At 18.7% G+C, this 14114-nt stretch overlaps 5 protein-coding genes across 5 annotated transcripts; 1 reads left to right on the plus strand and 4 right to left on the minus strand.

Annotated features, from left to right (window-relative positions):
- Positions 1-211: 211 nt before the first annotated feature.
- Positions 212-2871, minus strand: PGAL8A_00291400 (conserved Plasmodium protein, unknown function; the record flags this gene model as incomplete). Its single annotated transcript, XM_028671913.1, has 12 exons — positions 212-530; positions 628-702; positions 798-853; positions 993-1064; positions 1137-1199; positions 1282-1421; positions 1495-1525; positions 1699-1743; positions 1872-2268; positions 2386-2487; positions 2593-2650; positions 2856-2871. The coding sequence occupies 12 exons, from the start codon at positions 2869-2871 to the stop codon at positions 212-214; spliced, it is 1374 nt and encodes a 457-aa protein (XP_028528518.1).
- Positions 2872-3895: 1024 nt separating this feature from the next.
- On the plus strand, positions 3896-5338 carry PGAL8A_00291500 (conserved Plasmodium protein, unknown function; the record flags this gene model as incomplete). Its single annotated transcript, XM_028671914.1, has 1 exon — positions 3896-5338. The coding sequence occupies one exon, from the start codon at positions 3896-3898 to the stop codon at positions 5336-5338; it is 1443 nt and encodes a 480-aa protein (XP_028528519.1).
- A 694-nt stretch (positions 5339-6032) lies between these two features.
- On the minus strand, positions 6033-7887 carry PGAL8A_00291600 (glutathione reductase, putative; the record flags this gene model as incomplete). The annotated part of the gene is made up of 3 exons (XM_028671915.1): positions 6033-7373; positions 7507-7585; positions 7682-7887. 3 exons carry the CDS (start codon positions 7885-7887, stop codon positions 6033-6035), a joined length of 1626 nt encoding a protein of 541 aa, XP_028528520.1.
- Positions 7888-8585: 698 nt separating this feature from the next.
- Positions 8586-10505, minus strand: PGAL8A_00291700 (YTH domain-containing protein, putative; the record flags this gene model as incomplete). Its single annotated transcript, XM_028671916.1, has 1 exon — positions 8586-10505. One exon carries the CDS (start codon positions 10503-10505, stop codon positions 8586-8588), a length of 1920 nt encoding a protein of 639 aa, XP_028528521.1.
- Positions 10506-11784: 1279 nt separating this feature from the next.
- Positions 11785-13539, minus strand: PGAL8A_00291800 (splicing factor 3B subunit 4, putative; the record flags this gene model as incomplete). Its single annotated transcript, XM_028671917.1, has 3 exons — positions 11785-13136; positions 13244-13354; positions 13467-13539. The coding sequence occupies 3 exons, from the start codon at positions 13537-13539 to the stop codon at positions 11785-11787; spliced, it is 1536 nt and encodes a 511-aa protein (XP_028528522.1).
- Between the last annotated feature and the right edge of the window lie 575 nt (positions 13540-14114).

Genomic DNA, 14114 nt, shown 5'->3' on the forward strand with positions numbered 1-14114 from the left:
AAAGTAAAAAAAAAAAAAAAAAAAAAAAAAAAAAACGCACTTATTATTTTAATTTTAATTAATTATTAAATGAAGAAAATTTAATTTAATTTTTTTAAAATTTTCCTCTTTTCATACTTCTGTTAAAATTCAGAATTGCATATATTATTGGTTCATTTTTTAAAAAAATATATAATTGAATTTAACTTGTAAAAAAAAAAAAAAAAAAATTTTATTTCTTGTTTTGTGCTTTTTCCATATAATCTTGAATATAAATATGTACTAAGTCATCTGTAATTATAGGTTTATTTAATTTACATCTTGAATTCATTAAATTAGAATCATTTATATAAGTATGATTATTTTTAAAATTTTTATTGTTTTCTGAACTGTCACTTTTTTCATCCTTCATATTTAATGTCATATTTATTGGTTGAAATAAATGAGGGATATTTTTTATTTTCCTATTGTCAAATTTTTCAATTATTTTAAACTTGTCATTCTTTATCATTTGTAACTCTTTGTTATAATAATAAGTATCTGCCATATGTCTAAAGGTAAAAAAAAAAAATATATATATATATATATATATTATATTTTTAATTTAAATTTTTTTTAATTTTTTTTTTTTTTTTTATCAAATTTTACTTTTTCTTTTGTTTTGAAATTTCTTGATTTAAATTAGAGTTTTCTTTTAAAAGATTATTAAGTATATCATCAAACCTTTAATTAAAATAATCAAAAAATAGTTAAAAGTTCATAATAAAAATAAAAATTATTTTATTTTACATATATATATCTTTATTTGAAATAATTACTGATTAATATGTAATTCATTTTTAGATCCTTCTTTTTTTGCTTCTCTTAGCTTCATCTTATTAAAAAAAAAAAAAAAAAAAGATTAGATAATATATAATAAAATTATAAAAAAAAAAAAAAAATTTATGAAAAATTAAGCAAACACATATAGAATTATAAAAAACTATTAAAATAGAAATAATAATATTTCTTACTGTAGTTTCCAATAAATTATTATTTTCTTCTTTTAAATGTTTTATATCATTATTTAAATTATTAATTTGTTTCTAATAAAAAAAAAAAAAAGTATATTTTTTATTTTATAAATTCATATTATTGTTCATTTTAACTTTTTTTACTTTTAATTGATCGTTATCACTTTGGGCATCTAAATATTTTTTATATAATTCATCTATTTTTTTCTAAATAGAAATAATAAATAAAAAAAAAAAGGATTATATAAAAAATATATAATAAAATATTTATTTATACTTTTTGTATTACTTCACTGTTTCTTATTAGATCGCTATAATTAGTTTCTTGTTTATTTATTTTTCCTTCTGTTAAATTTTTTTTTATTAATTTTTGTATTATCATTTCTTTATATTCTAATTCTAATTTCAACGTACTCAATTCATCCATATCTACAAAAAATATAAAAACATATTTTAAATATATATATTACAAAGATTAAAAAGAATAATAATCATAAATTACTTTTATGCACATTCCTTTTGTATAACAAATCCTGAATCACAAAAAAAAAAAAAATTTCATAAAAACATACGGGTATAATTGTAAAGATAATTAAATGAAATTAATATTAAATAATAATATACTTAATAATGATATATAAAATAAAAATAATAATAGATTTTATATATAAATATAAATAAAAATGAAAAATATAAATTTTCTAACATTTCCTATGTTTAATATCTTAAGTGCGCTGTTTTCATCAAAATCCTATTATAAAAAAAAAAAATAAGAAAAATATAAAAATACAATATTAACAATTAAAAATTGTGATTCTCTATTTTTTTTTTTATTTTTTCTAATATATAATTATATAAAATATTTTCTATATGTTTTACTTCATTTATTTTCTCTTTTCTAATAATTTCCATTTTCTTTTTATTTTCATCAAATTGTTCTTGTAAAGATTTATGTATATTTTTTAATTCATCATAATCCTTTAATAATTGGGAATATTTTCCACTTAGTATATCATAATCTTTTTTAAATTCTTCATTTTGTTTTTTTAAAGTCATAATAAATTCATTGGTCTTATCATTTCTATACTTTTTTTTATTCTTTAAATGTTTTAACTCTTCTTCTTGTAATTTAGATTCTTTTACAAGAATATCATATTTGTTTGATAATATTAGTAACTTCTCACTCATATTTAAAATAGCCATATCCTTTTCTTCCGTACTTTTAGAATTCTCCAATTCATTAATTCTTTCTTCTAACTTTTTAATTGTTTCATCTCTATATTGTTTTTGTGAAATTACATATACAAAAAAAAAAAAAAAAAAAAAAAAATGTTTTTATTGATTATTTTTATTTACTTTTATTATTTTCTTTTTCTTTTATAATTATTTTTACCTTTCTGATATTTCAACATCGTTGTGATTTATTTCATATTCAAGCTGTAATTCTAAATCTCTCACTTTTTTTGTTAAAACTTCAATACTCTTTTCTTCATCACTAAATTTTCAAAATATATATAAAAAACAAATTACATAAAATTTCAAACTACAAAAAAATAATGTAAAATAATTTTTTTTTTTTTTTTTTTTTTTTTTATAATACCTTTCTAGTATAGAATCATCTTCTTCATTTATTTTTTTTGAATAACCCTCGTTAGATTCTAATATAATAGTAATATAATTTAATAAGATAAGAAGACATTTATATATTAAAAAAAAAAAAAAATAAATATGCAAATTCTTATATAAAAAGATAAAACAAATGTTTATTTTATATACACATTTAATTATTAGGTTTATTTATCTTATAAAAAAAAAAAAAAATATAAAAACACACATGATTTTTTAAATTCAATTTTTGATTACCATGAAAGGGATCCATAAGTAATATATTTTTATAACACAAAGCTATTCAACTTTATAACAGTTTTTTAGAACAAAAAAAATAATAATAATAAATAGTAAAAAAAAAAAAAAAGATCACAAAAAAATAAATCTAAATATACATTCTAAATGGATTACAATATTTCATCTATCTTTCAATTACAACATTTTTTAATTTTATTAATAATATATAATAAAATGAAAACAATAATTAAACAAAATGTAGAAACCTCAATTTTATATGAACATTTTTGTAAAAAAAAAAAAAAAAAAAAAAATTCATCATTAAAAAGAACATGCATTAGAAATTTAAAAGAAGGAAAGGATAAAAAATAAAAAAAAAAAAAAAAAAAGGAAAAGAAAAATAAAAAGAAAAAAAAACACTTACATATGTAATAAATTTTAATATTTTTAATTACACTCCTTCCCAATATAATTTATTCTTAAATTTTTATTTCATTTTATTTTTACTTTTTGTTTTTTTTTTTTTTTTAATTTCTACGATAATTATAATTTCATAATTTTTTTTTATTAGTTTTTTATTAAAAAATATTTACTTATGTTTATATATATATTTATATGCATATACATATATATATATATTTATAATATTCATAAATTTAAAATATTTTATGCAAAAAATTAAAATTCATTTTTAATTAGAATTTCCATTTATTAAATAAATTGTGTTCTATTTAAATTTAAAACAAAGGAAAAAAATATAAATACAATAAATATATATATGAATATTAAAAAAAAAAAATTTTGATAATAAATTAATCAGAAAGTTTTATTAAAAATATATATACTGGTGTAAGAATATATTTTTTTATATAATAATATTTTTTAATTTTAAGTAGTATTTTTAAAATTTTTTTAGAAATTATATTAAAATTTAATTTTTTTCATATTTTTCATAGTATTTAAAAAGTTCTATACTTTATTTAATTTTATTTTTTGCTTTTATAAAAAAAAAAAAAAAAAAAAAAAAATACAGTTAATTTTATAAAATATATGTAAAAATGAAATATGTTCCTCCTCCTTTAAGAGTTCCAGATGAAATAAAAGAAAAAGAGGAAGCATTAAAAGTTAGCGAACAAGAGAAGCAAAAAGAAGAATTGAAAATAGAAAAAACTGAAACTGATAGTGATAGCTCTACCGAAGGAGATGATTTTGAAATTGTTTTAAATAGTGTTGTTGTTAGTCAAATTTTAAAAAATAGAGATTTACGTGGTGAATTATTAGGTTATTATATTAAAAATGATGATGGAAAAAGTAAAAAAAAAAAAAAAAAAAAAGTAAAGATAAGTGATGGTGATAACAAAGAAAAAGAGTTAGAAGAAGATGAAGAAGTAGATGAAGAAGGAGATGAGGAAGAAGATGAGCAAGAAGAAGAGCAAGATGAAAATGATGACAGAAAAAAAAAAAAAAAAGATAGTAATAATGAGCAAAAAAAAAATAAAAAGAATGATGCAAAAAAATTAGATGTTGTAGAAATTAATCAATCTTTTTGCGTTTGTAATATTGAAGATATTTGTATTGATAAAATAAATAAAATATCAAGTAAGTATCAGCTTCCTAAACAGAAATATAATGATTTATTAAATAATTTAATTTTATATTTCAATAAAAATAAATATGAAGAAGAAGGTGAGAAATATATTAATGAAGTTAATAACTATTACGATGATTATGTAAATATAATGGCAGAATTAAATTTTGAAACAACATCTTTTGGATTCTATATAAATGTTAATGATATAAAAAAAAAAGAAGTGTTAGCAACCTTAATATTATATTCATTAATTAATAAGAATGCATTTGTATTATGTTTTGGAGAAAAGTATGGTAAATTAATATTTTCAGCATATAAAGTAGATGTAGACGTTATTTTTGATATTAGAAAACAAATTAAAAATTCCAATTTTAATCAATTTAGTGACATATTAAATGTTGAATTGAAAAAAAACGGATTAAGTAGTAAAAATATTTTACAAAAAATACCAGTTCGTATAAAAAATTCCATTATAAATTCGTTATTTTTAAAAATTCTCAAAAATAAAAATAAAAATTATATATCATCGAAAGACTACCTAAATTCTTTGGAGGTTGATTCGTTAGAAAATCATGTCCAAGAGACTTGTAAATCTCTTGAATTATTAAAATCAGAACAAGAAAAAATTGTTAAGTATAAGAAGGATGTATTTAAACAATTGCAATCTCAAAAAGTATATCAAGAAAAGAAAAAATTAGAAAAAGAGAAAAACAAAATAGTGCATGATAATTTAGATACAAATGAAGAAGACATAAATATCCAAAATATATTTAAAAATATCCCTCAGCCATCTTTATTATTTCCATATGTTTTAACAATGAGTAATAATATGCTAAACGATAATATTAATAATTTATGTAGTCATGCTATAGCTAAATCATATTTATATTATAAAAATGCAAAACCATAAATATTTAAAAACTGTGATTATTGAAATTAAAAATACTTAAAAAAGGAAAAGAAGGAAGGAAAATCATAAGAATAACATTAATTAATGGTAGAAACTTTTACACCGAATAATATATTTTAGATATTAATTTAATAAAATATATATATATATATATATGTATATATGTTATTTATCTTTTTTTTTTTTTTTCCTTTATTATTAAAATAACAAATAATTTTTAACTTAAAAACATTAGAAAAATTAATTCTTTAAGAAATTAAAATTTCCTATTTATAAATATTACAATTTTTTTTTCTAATTTTTTTTTTTTTTTTTTAAGGAAATAATTTAAATAATATATTAAAAGTTTATAATGTTAAAATATTATGTTATTAAAAAAAAAAAATTTCAAATTAAAGATGTAAAATTTCATAAATATTGTATAAAACATAAAGCATAATATACTATTTATGAATAAAAATATAAAAACATATATATTTCCATTAAATTTTTATGTGTATTTTTTTAAATGCATAAATTAGGTGCACCATATTATGAAGAAATTAAGTTTTTATTTTCAGTTTAAATGAATGATTATAATTTTGATGAACTTTTTTAAATACATTTTTTCTTTTATTTATAAAAATATACATGTTATAAAGGGAATTATTTAATTATAAGGTAAAATAATTAATTTATTTTATAAAAATAAAACTTATTTCATCCATGGTTGTAATGTTAAAAACTCCTCTGCTGCAGTTGGATGTATTGGTATAGTTTCATCAAAATCTTTTTTTGTTGCGTTCATTTTTAAAGCAACTGCAAAACCCTGAATAATTTCATCTGCATTCAATCCTATTATATGTAAACCTTTAATTATTTCTTTCTTCCCAATGCATATTAACTTAATATAAGTTTTTTGTTTTTGTTCTGGTTCCATATCATAAACAGAAAAAAATAAATTAGTAAATTTTGACTCATAAACTTTAACATTTTCCTTTCCGTATAAACTTATTGCTTCCTTTTCTGAAAGACCAATTGTTCCTATAGGTGGATGTGAGAATATAACTGTTGGTATAAGTTTATAATTTGTTTTTTTAGTTCTATTTAAAAATATTCTATCTACAAGTAACCTTCCTGCATTAATAGCAACTGGTGTTAACTGAACATTAAAAAATCTTTCTTCATTATCAACAGATGCTTTTAAATATTGTCCTTCATTATAGAGTTCTAACATATTAACATCTTCCTTGTTTTCCTTTACTTTTACAATACAGCAATCACCAACTGCATAAATATTTTTTACATTAGTTCTTTGATTATCATCAACAATTATATAATCATTTTTCATTTCAATATTTAATTTCTCTAAATTTAAATTCTGTGTATTTGGTGATCTACCAATACAATAAATTACATGGTCAAAATTTTCAAACGTTCTTCCATCCTTTAAATGAATTGTTAAATTTTTTTCACTAATTTTTTTTATTTCTACCACATCTGCATCAGTAATAATATTTATATCATTTTTTTTCATATCATTCTCTAATTCCCTAATAACAGTTTCATCAAATTTTCTAAGAAGTCTTTCTCCTCTAGCGAATATAAATGATTCTATTTCTAACCTCTTTATAACATTTATTAATTCAACTGCTATATATCCACTTCCTACAATACCTATTTTTTTAGCTTCCTTTATTTTAAAAAAATCATCACTTGAAATTGTATTTTCTATTCCTTTAATATGTGGGAATACTGGTTTATTACCAACAGCTATAATTATATTTTTACCTGCAATGATTTCTTCCTTATTTGTTTCATTTCCTGAATTTTTTATTTTTATTAATACTTTATTTTCATTTATTAAACTAGCTGTTCCTTCATATAATTCTACATTATCATTCTTCAAATTATTCCTATATATATTATTCAATCTTCGTATATATTTGTCTCTTCTCTCTACTAACTGTGAAAGATTAAAAGTAAATTTTGTATCAAAACCATAATGTTTTGAGTTTTCTAAAATTTCATGAACAGAAGCTGCATTGAACATTATCTGAAACAATGAAAAAAAAAAAAAAAAAAAAAAATAAATATATTTATGATTATTAAAATGGAGTAATATATATATATATATTCAAAATATAATTATATTTTTTTTTCCTTTTTTTTTTTTTTTCTGTTGCTACCTTTTTCGGAACACACCCTACATTTACGCAAGTACCACCCAAATGAGACATTTCTACCAGAGCAACTTTTGCTTTATGCCTGTATTTACAAAATTGATATATATTAAAAACATATATAAATATATACATATATAATTTCAGTAAAATACAAACATAAATAATTTGTATATATTACTTAGCTGCTCTTCTAGCTGCTGCCATTCCTCCACTTCCTCCACCAATAACAATCAAATCATAAACCATATTTGGTTTCTTTTTAAAATATATTGGATTATTTAGATTTTCGAAATTATGAAAAAAACTGAAACTCCTTGATTCATTTATTGAGAAAATGAAAAAAACAAAAAATAAAAAAAAATGAAAATATCTAAATCTATACATATTTACTATTTTGGTTAATAAAATAGGTAAAAAAAAAAAAAATAATATATTACATAGAAAAAAAAAAAAAAAACGCACAACGTGTATTTTACAAATAAGGAAAATACCTATTTAAAATTAGAAATAATTGCAGTACTTTCTTTCTCATATGTATTTTAGCATGCTATAATACGTCAATCCTTCCTTTAATAATAAAAATTCTCTTTTTTTTTTTTTTTTTTATTTTTAAATGAAGGTACATAAAAATAATTTTCTTTTTTTTTTTTTTTATTTATGCTTAATATTTGTTAATTATCTTAATAACTACTATTATTTTTTTTTATTAAAAAGGTGTAACCATTAAAAAAATATTTGAAGAAACATATTTTTTTAATGGTCATAAACATAAAATATTTTTTTTTTTTTTTTTTTTTTTTTTTTTTTTTTTTTTTTTTTTTTTTAAAAAAAAAAAAATTTTTTTTTTTTTTTTTTTTTTTTTTTTTTTTTTTTTTAATTTATTAGAATTTCACTATTAAGATATTGTTTATCGACACTTTTTTTTTTGTATCTTCATTAAAATTTTATATTTCTTTAATTTACATTTTTTTTTTTATGGTTTCTTTATATATGCTAAGAATATATTTAAAATTTTTTTTTTTTTTTTTTTTCCATGCATACATGTTTAACTTTTCATATTTTTTTTTTTTTTTTTCTTTGGCTTATTTAATATTTTGTTCTGTTCCATCAATAAATGTAATTTGTTGACAATCTGATTTTTGATTTAAATTAAAAATTAACATATCCCACATAGTTGTTGTATTTAATAAATTTTGTTTATGCAAATTTGTAAAAAAAGTAGAGTGGTTAATTCTCCTTTTATATTCATAAATTGTCCCAGCTAAAAAATCTTCATTTGGCAAAGAATTCAATTTATTACAAATAATAGTGGCCAAATTTAAAGGTAACTCAGTGCCATCTCTACTTTTTTTTAAAGGTAAATTATCATTATATGAATTTACCATATTTTTAAACACATCAAAATCAATTTTAGCTGTTTTTATCCATTGCACACGAAAATTTCCTCCTAATCTCTTAGTTATTGATCCCCACAAATTATCATATAAATTTTTTATGGGTAAAGTTATCATTTTTGCATACCCTTGAAAACCTCCACTTTCATTTACTGAAAATAAAAAAATAATAGTGTAATTTTCTTTAAACAAATTAACAAATTTTCTGGTATTATTTTTCCCAGTAGCCCAAACTCCATATAATATAGATAAATATAAATGAGATATTTGATTACATTTAATAATAAAAACTTTTATTTTATCATTTTGTATTAAATTATTATTTAAATCATATACATTAGGTATATTCATACTATCGCTAGTTACTATATTTTCATTATTGTAATAATTATTTATTTTATTACGATATATTTTTTCATTACTATGATTATTGTAATTATTATATTTCCCCAGGTTTTTAGTATGTTCATTATTGCTTTTATTACATTCATTTAAATATTTATCTACATTATCATTGGTAGCATTATTAATTATTTCATTGCTATTATTATAACCTATTATTTTCTGATTATTTTTAATAATATCATTTAAGTTATTTTTATTGTTCTTCATAAAAATATTTTGATTGTTACTATTATAATTATTTGTATTATCAATGTTATCATCAGCGGTATCAATAATACCACTATTGTTATAAATATTATCATTATTATTACTATTGTTATAAATACTGGTATCAATGTTAACATTATTATAATTATTATTATCATTGATATTAATATTACCTTTAGTATTGTTATTATTAATATTATGATTACTACTGTTAATATTGTTATTGTTATTACTACCTTTAAACCCTTCTTTTAAAGAATTTTCGTTTTCATTTTTTGATAAATTCATCTTATCATAATATTTCTCTCCACTTAATATTATTAAAGCATCTTTTAATTTATTCAAATCATTTAAAAATTTTTTTTGATTATTGTATAAATGTGTATACAATCGTTTATTAATTAAAATGTGATCTAAATAAAATTTGGGTAATATACTTATAATATTTATATATTTTCTACTTCTATTTTTATGAATCTTTCTGCAATTATATCCCAATGCACAAAAACCTAATAGATAATTTACACAAATATTTTTTTCATGTAGAAATTTTAAAGTTTCATCTAAATATTCATCTTTATTTTCATTGTAATGACTAACATTAGTATTTTCTAAAGTATGCCGAAACATGCATGATCCTCTTACTTTATCAGCACAGTAGTTATATTTTAAGTAATTTTTACATGTAGGTATTCTTGAGTAAATTAGCTGATGTAAATAGTTACAAAATAAATTTTTCATGCACATATTTTTAATGTAATGAATACATATAATGGAATGTTTTCCTTTTTTCTGTTTTATATCAACTCTATCAATTCCTTTAATTGATAATAGACTAGTTTGCTCTTCTAATCTAATTTTTACTTCCTTTTCTAGGTCTATTATATCATCTCCATTTTTTTCCCCTAATTTTTTATTTTTCTCTTCACACATATTTAGGTATAATTCATATATATTTTTTTTTTTTTTTTTATTGCATTTCTTACGGACTACCATTTTTTAACTTTTTCATATAAACTGTAGAATATTGCATAGATATATTAAACTAATTATAAACTTTTTTTTTTTTTTTTTTTTTACTTAAATTATATCAATACAATATATAATTACATATAATTCCCATGTATATATTCCATTAAAAGCATTTTAGCATAAAAATAGATTTATAATATTCCTAATTCTAAACTAATGTATTAATTTTATTCATTCCTTCATATTTATAACTTATATTTTCAAACCATTATATATTTTACATATTTAAATAATTATATATATATATACAAAAATCATGTTAATTTATATATAAAAGAAACTTTTTCTTTAGTTCTTAATAATCTTTAATATTACAAAAATATTTATATGAAAAATTTATTTTTTTATGTTTTGTGCGTGCTTTATTTTTTTTTTTTTTTTTCTTTTACCATCTTTGAATAAATTTTATTTTTTTTGTTTTTATAACAATAGCATTTCAGTAAAAGATTGTGCATACACTTAAACCTCTCTTTTAGTTTTTTATTGGAATTATTCTTCACTTTTGTAAAAAATCCATAATTTATAATTTTTTTTTATCAATCACTCTTTTATTTTGAAGGAAATATTTTTATATTTGATTTTACTTATATCTATTATGAAAACGAAAAAAAATATGTCGTTAAGTATATCATTAAATATAATATGGATTAAGATTTTTTTAAATATTTTAAGATAAACCATATTTATTATGTTAATTTAAATTGAATATGATTTACTTTTGTATATTTTAAAATAAGGATATACAATTTTAATGAGAGATATAAAAGTTAATGAAAGGAAATAATATAACTCATAATTGTATAAATATATGTGTGTATGTAATGAAAAATAAAGATATTATATTTTTAATTTCTTATAAGAATGTGGTAAACCACGAGTTAAACAAAATGTGCTATTGTTTTAAGGGAATTCATTACAATTTTTCTTTTAATATAGTTTTAATTAGATAACTAAGGATAATCATTATGCTATTTTATACAATAATTTAAATACTTATTTTATTTTAAGAGTTAAATTTATTAAAAAAATTTTTATATATTGCAATAATAAAAGATGAAAAAATAAAAATTTTACTTTATAAGAAAATGATTTTTCCATAAAGAAAAAAAAAAAAAAAAAAAAGTTTTTTAATATTTATAAATTCCAAATAAAATATATAAATTCTTCTTTATAAATTAAGACATCTTTGCAAACATTTTGATATGTATAAAACCTTGAAAGATTTATATATGAAATAGCTTATTTATTCTTTTACTGTATCATTTGTATTTACATCACTATCTTTACTTTGACTATTTTCAACTTTTTCTGATACATTAGAAGTTCCATTATGTTGCAAATTAGGTGATTGATTGGGGAGGGAATTGGATGATGAATTTGGAGGTAAATTCGGTGGCAAATTTGGAGGTAAATTCGGTGGCAAATTCGGTGGTAAATTTGGAGGTAAATTAGGTGGCATACTTGGAGGTAAATTAGGTGGCATACTTGAAGGTAAATTGGGTGGGAAATTGGGAAGAATATTAGGTGGAAAATTAGATGAGAAATTTGGAGGAAGATTGGGAGGAAAATTTGGTGGAAGATTAGGAGGAAAATTTGGTGGAAACTTATGAGGTAAACTATAAGATGAACTAGAAGGAATTTCAGAAGGTATATTTGGAGGAAAATTTGATAGAAAATTTGGTGGAAAACCTGGGGGTATATTTGGGGGAAAATTCGATGGAATATTTGGAGGAAAATTTGATGGAAAATTTGGTGGAAATTTATGAGGTAAATTATAAGATACATTAGAAGACATATCAGAAGGTAAATTTGGTGGCACACATGGAGGTGGTAAATTATTTAATATTCTATTATTAATTTTTTGTGGTAATTTGTATGTATTATTTGACCTTGTATTTATTGGTAAATTTATAGGTGGTTGAATATAATTGGATGAAACAGGATGGGGTGCATTTGTTTGATAATAAGAATTAATAACTTGTGGAATTTGATCATTCGGTAATTTATTTATATTATTTGCTTGAATCATTGAATTATTTAAAAATATATTATTTTCATTATTTAAATTATTTAATGATGCATTATTATTTGTAGGATTTACAACCGATGTAGAATTGTATGGAAAAATATTATTTGCATTTTCATTTACTGGATACATATTTAAAGCTTTATTTGCTGCTATAAATCTTTCAGCAGCTGTTCCATGTCTTTCTCCTTTTGTATCCTTTTTAAAAGCATATGAAATATGTACTTTTTTATTACATATAAATTGATTATTCATATTTTCTATTGCTAAATCACTTGATTCAAAATTGTCATATGATATAAACCCATGTCCTTTAGATGTATCATCTTCATTTCTCATTATTTTTACTGTTATTACTTGTCCAAAAGAAGAAAATATATCAAATAGCATTTTTTCATCTACCTCTTTATCTAAATTTCCAATAAATAAATTTGCTCCCACATCAAATGATCTTTTATCTTGAGATGCTTTATTACATCTTAATGGCTTTCCAAATAATTTAGTCATATTTAATATTTTTGCTGCATACTCACATTCATATTCATATTCATATTCTACAAAACCATAACCTATTCAAAATAAAAAAAAAAAATAAATAGATATAGAAAAAAAAAAAAAAAATCTATAATTATAAAATAGAAAAATAAAATTAAAAGAAAAACAATAAACAATGTACCAGAATGATATCCATTTATTTTATCTCTAGGAATATGAACATTTTTTACATTACCACATTGCATAAAAAGTTCACATAAAATTTCTTCGTCAACTTGAGAATCTAGATTTGCTGTAAAAAGTATAAAAAAAAAATATTAAAATTATATTTTTATATATCTTAATAAAAAGTAAATATTAAAAAAATAAACTAAATGAAAATACACAATGTAATAATAAACTACCTATATAAAGTGTAGCTTCATTATTTCTTTCATAAATGTGATTTATTTCCTGGTTTTTATGAGGAACAAACATTATATATTTTTTTAAATAATTTTCATAAATGAATTATTGCTATTATATATATATCTTTAAGAAAGTTTATGCTCCTTTTTTTTCTTTTTTTTTAAAAAAAAAATATACTTCAAATAATATAACACAATTAAATAATTAAAAAAAAATGAAAAAATTCATAATCCTAATTTTATAATTTAAAATTGTTATACATTTAAAAAAATGTGATACTTATAATAAAACGCTCTTTAAAGTTAGCATTTTTTATAGCTCTATATTTTTAAAATAAAATTTATATTTAATAAATCTATGTAAACATTATGAAGGTAAATATTTTTTTGAAGTTTCTATTTTTAAAAATTTGACTATGATCATATTAAAATAATAAATATAAAAATAACATATTAAAAGCAAAAATAAAAAAAAAAAATTAAATAAAAATGTAAAACAAAAAAATATTTTATTATAAATTTTTAAATTAAAAAAAAAAAAAAAAATGATTGTAAACTTAAAAGGAACATAATTACGATTTGATATTAATTGAAAGAATATGATAATACATATTATTTTTTTTAGAAATTATGCTAATGATGTAT

This window comes from Plasmodium gallinaceum (assembly GCF_900005855.1).
Source record: "Plasmodium gallinaceum strain 8A genome assembly, contig: PGAL8A_v1_87, whole genome shotgun sequence".
In the NCBI taxonomy this organism is placed as follows: Eukaryota; Apicomplexa; class Aconoidasida; order Haemosporida; family Plasmodiidae; genus Plasmodium; species Plasmodium gallinaceum.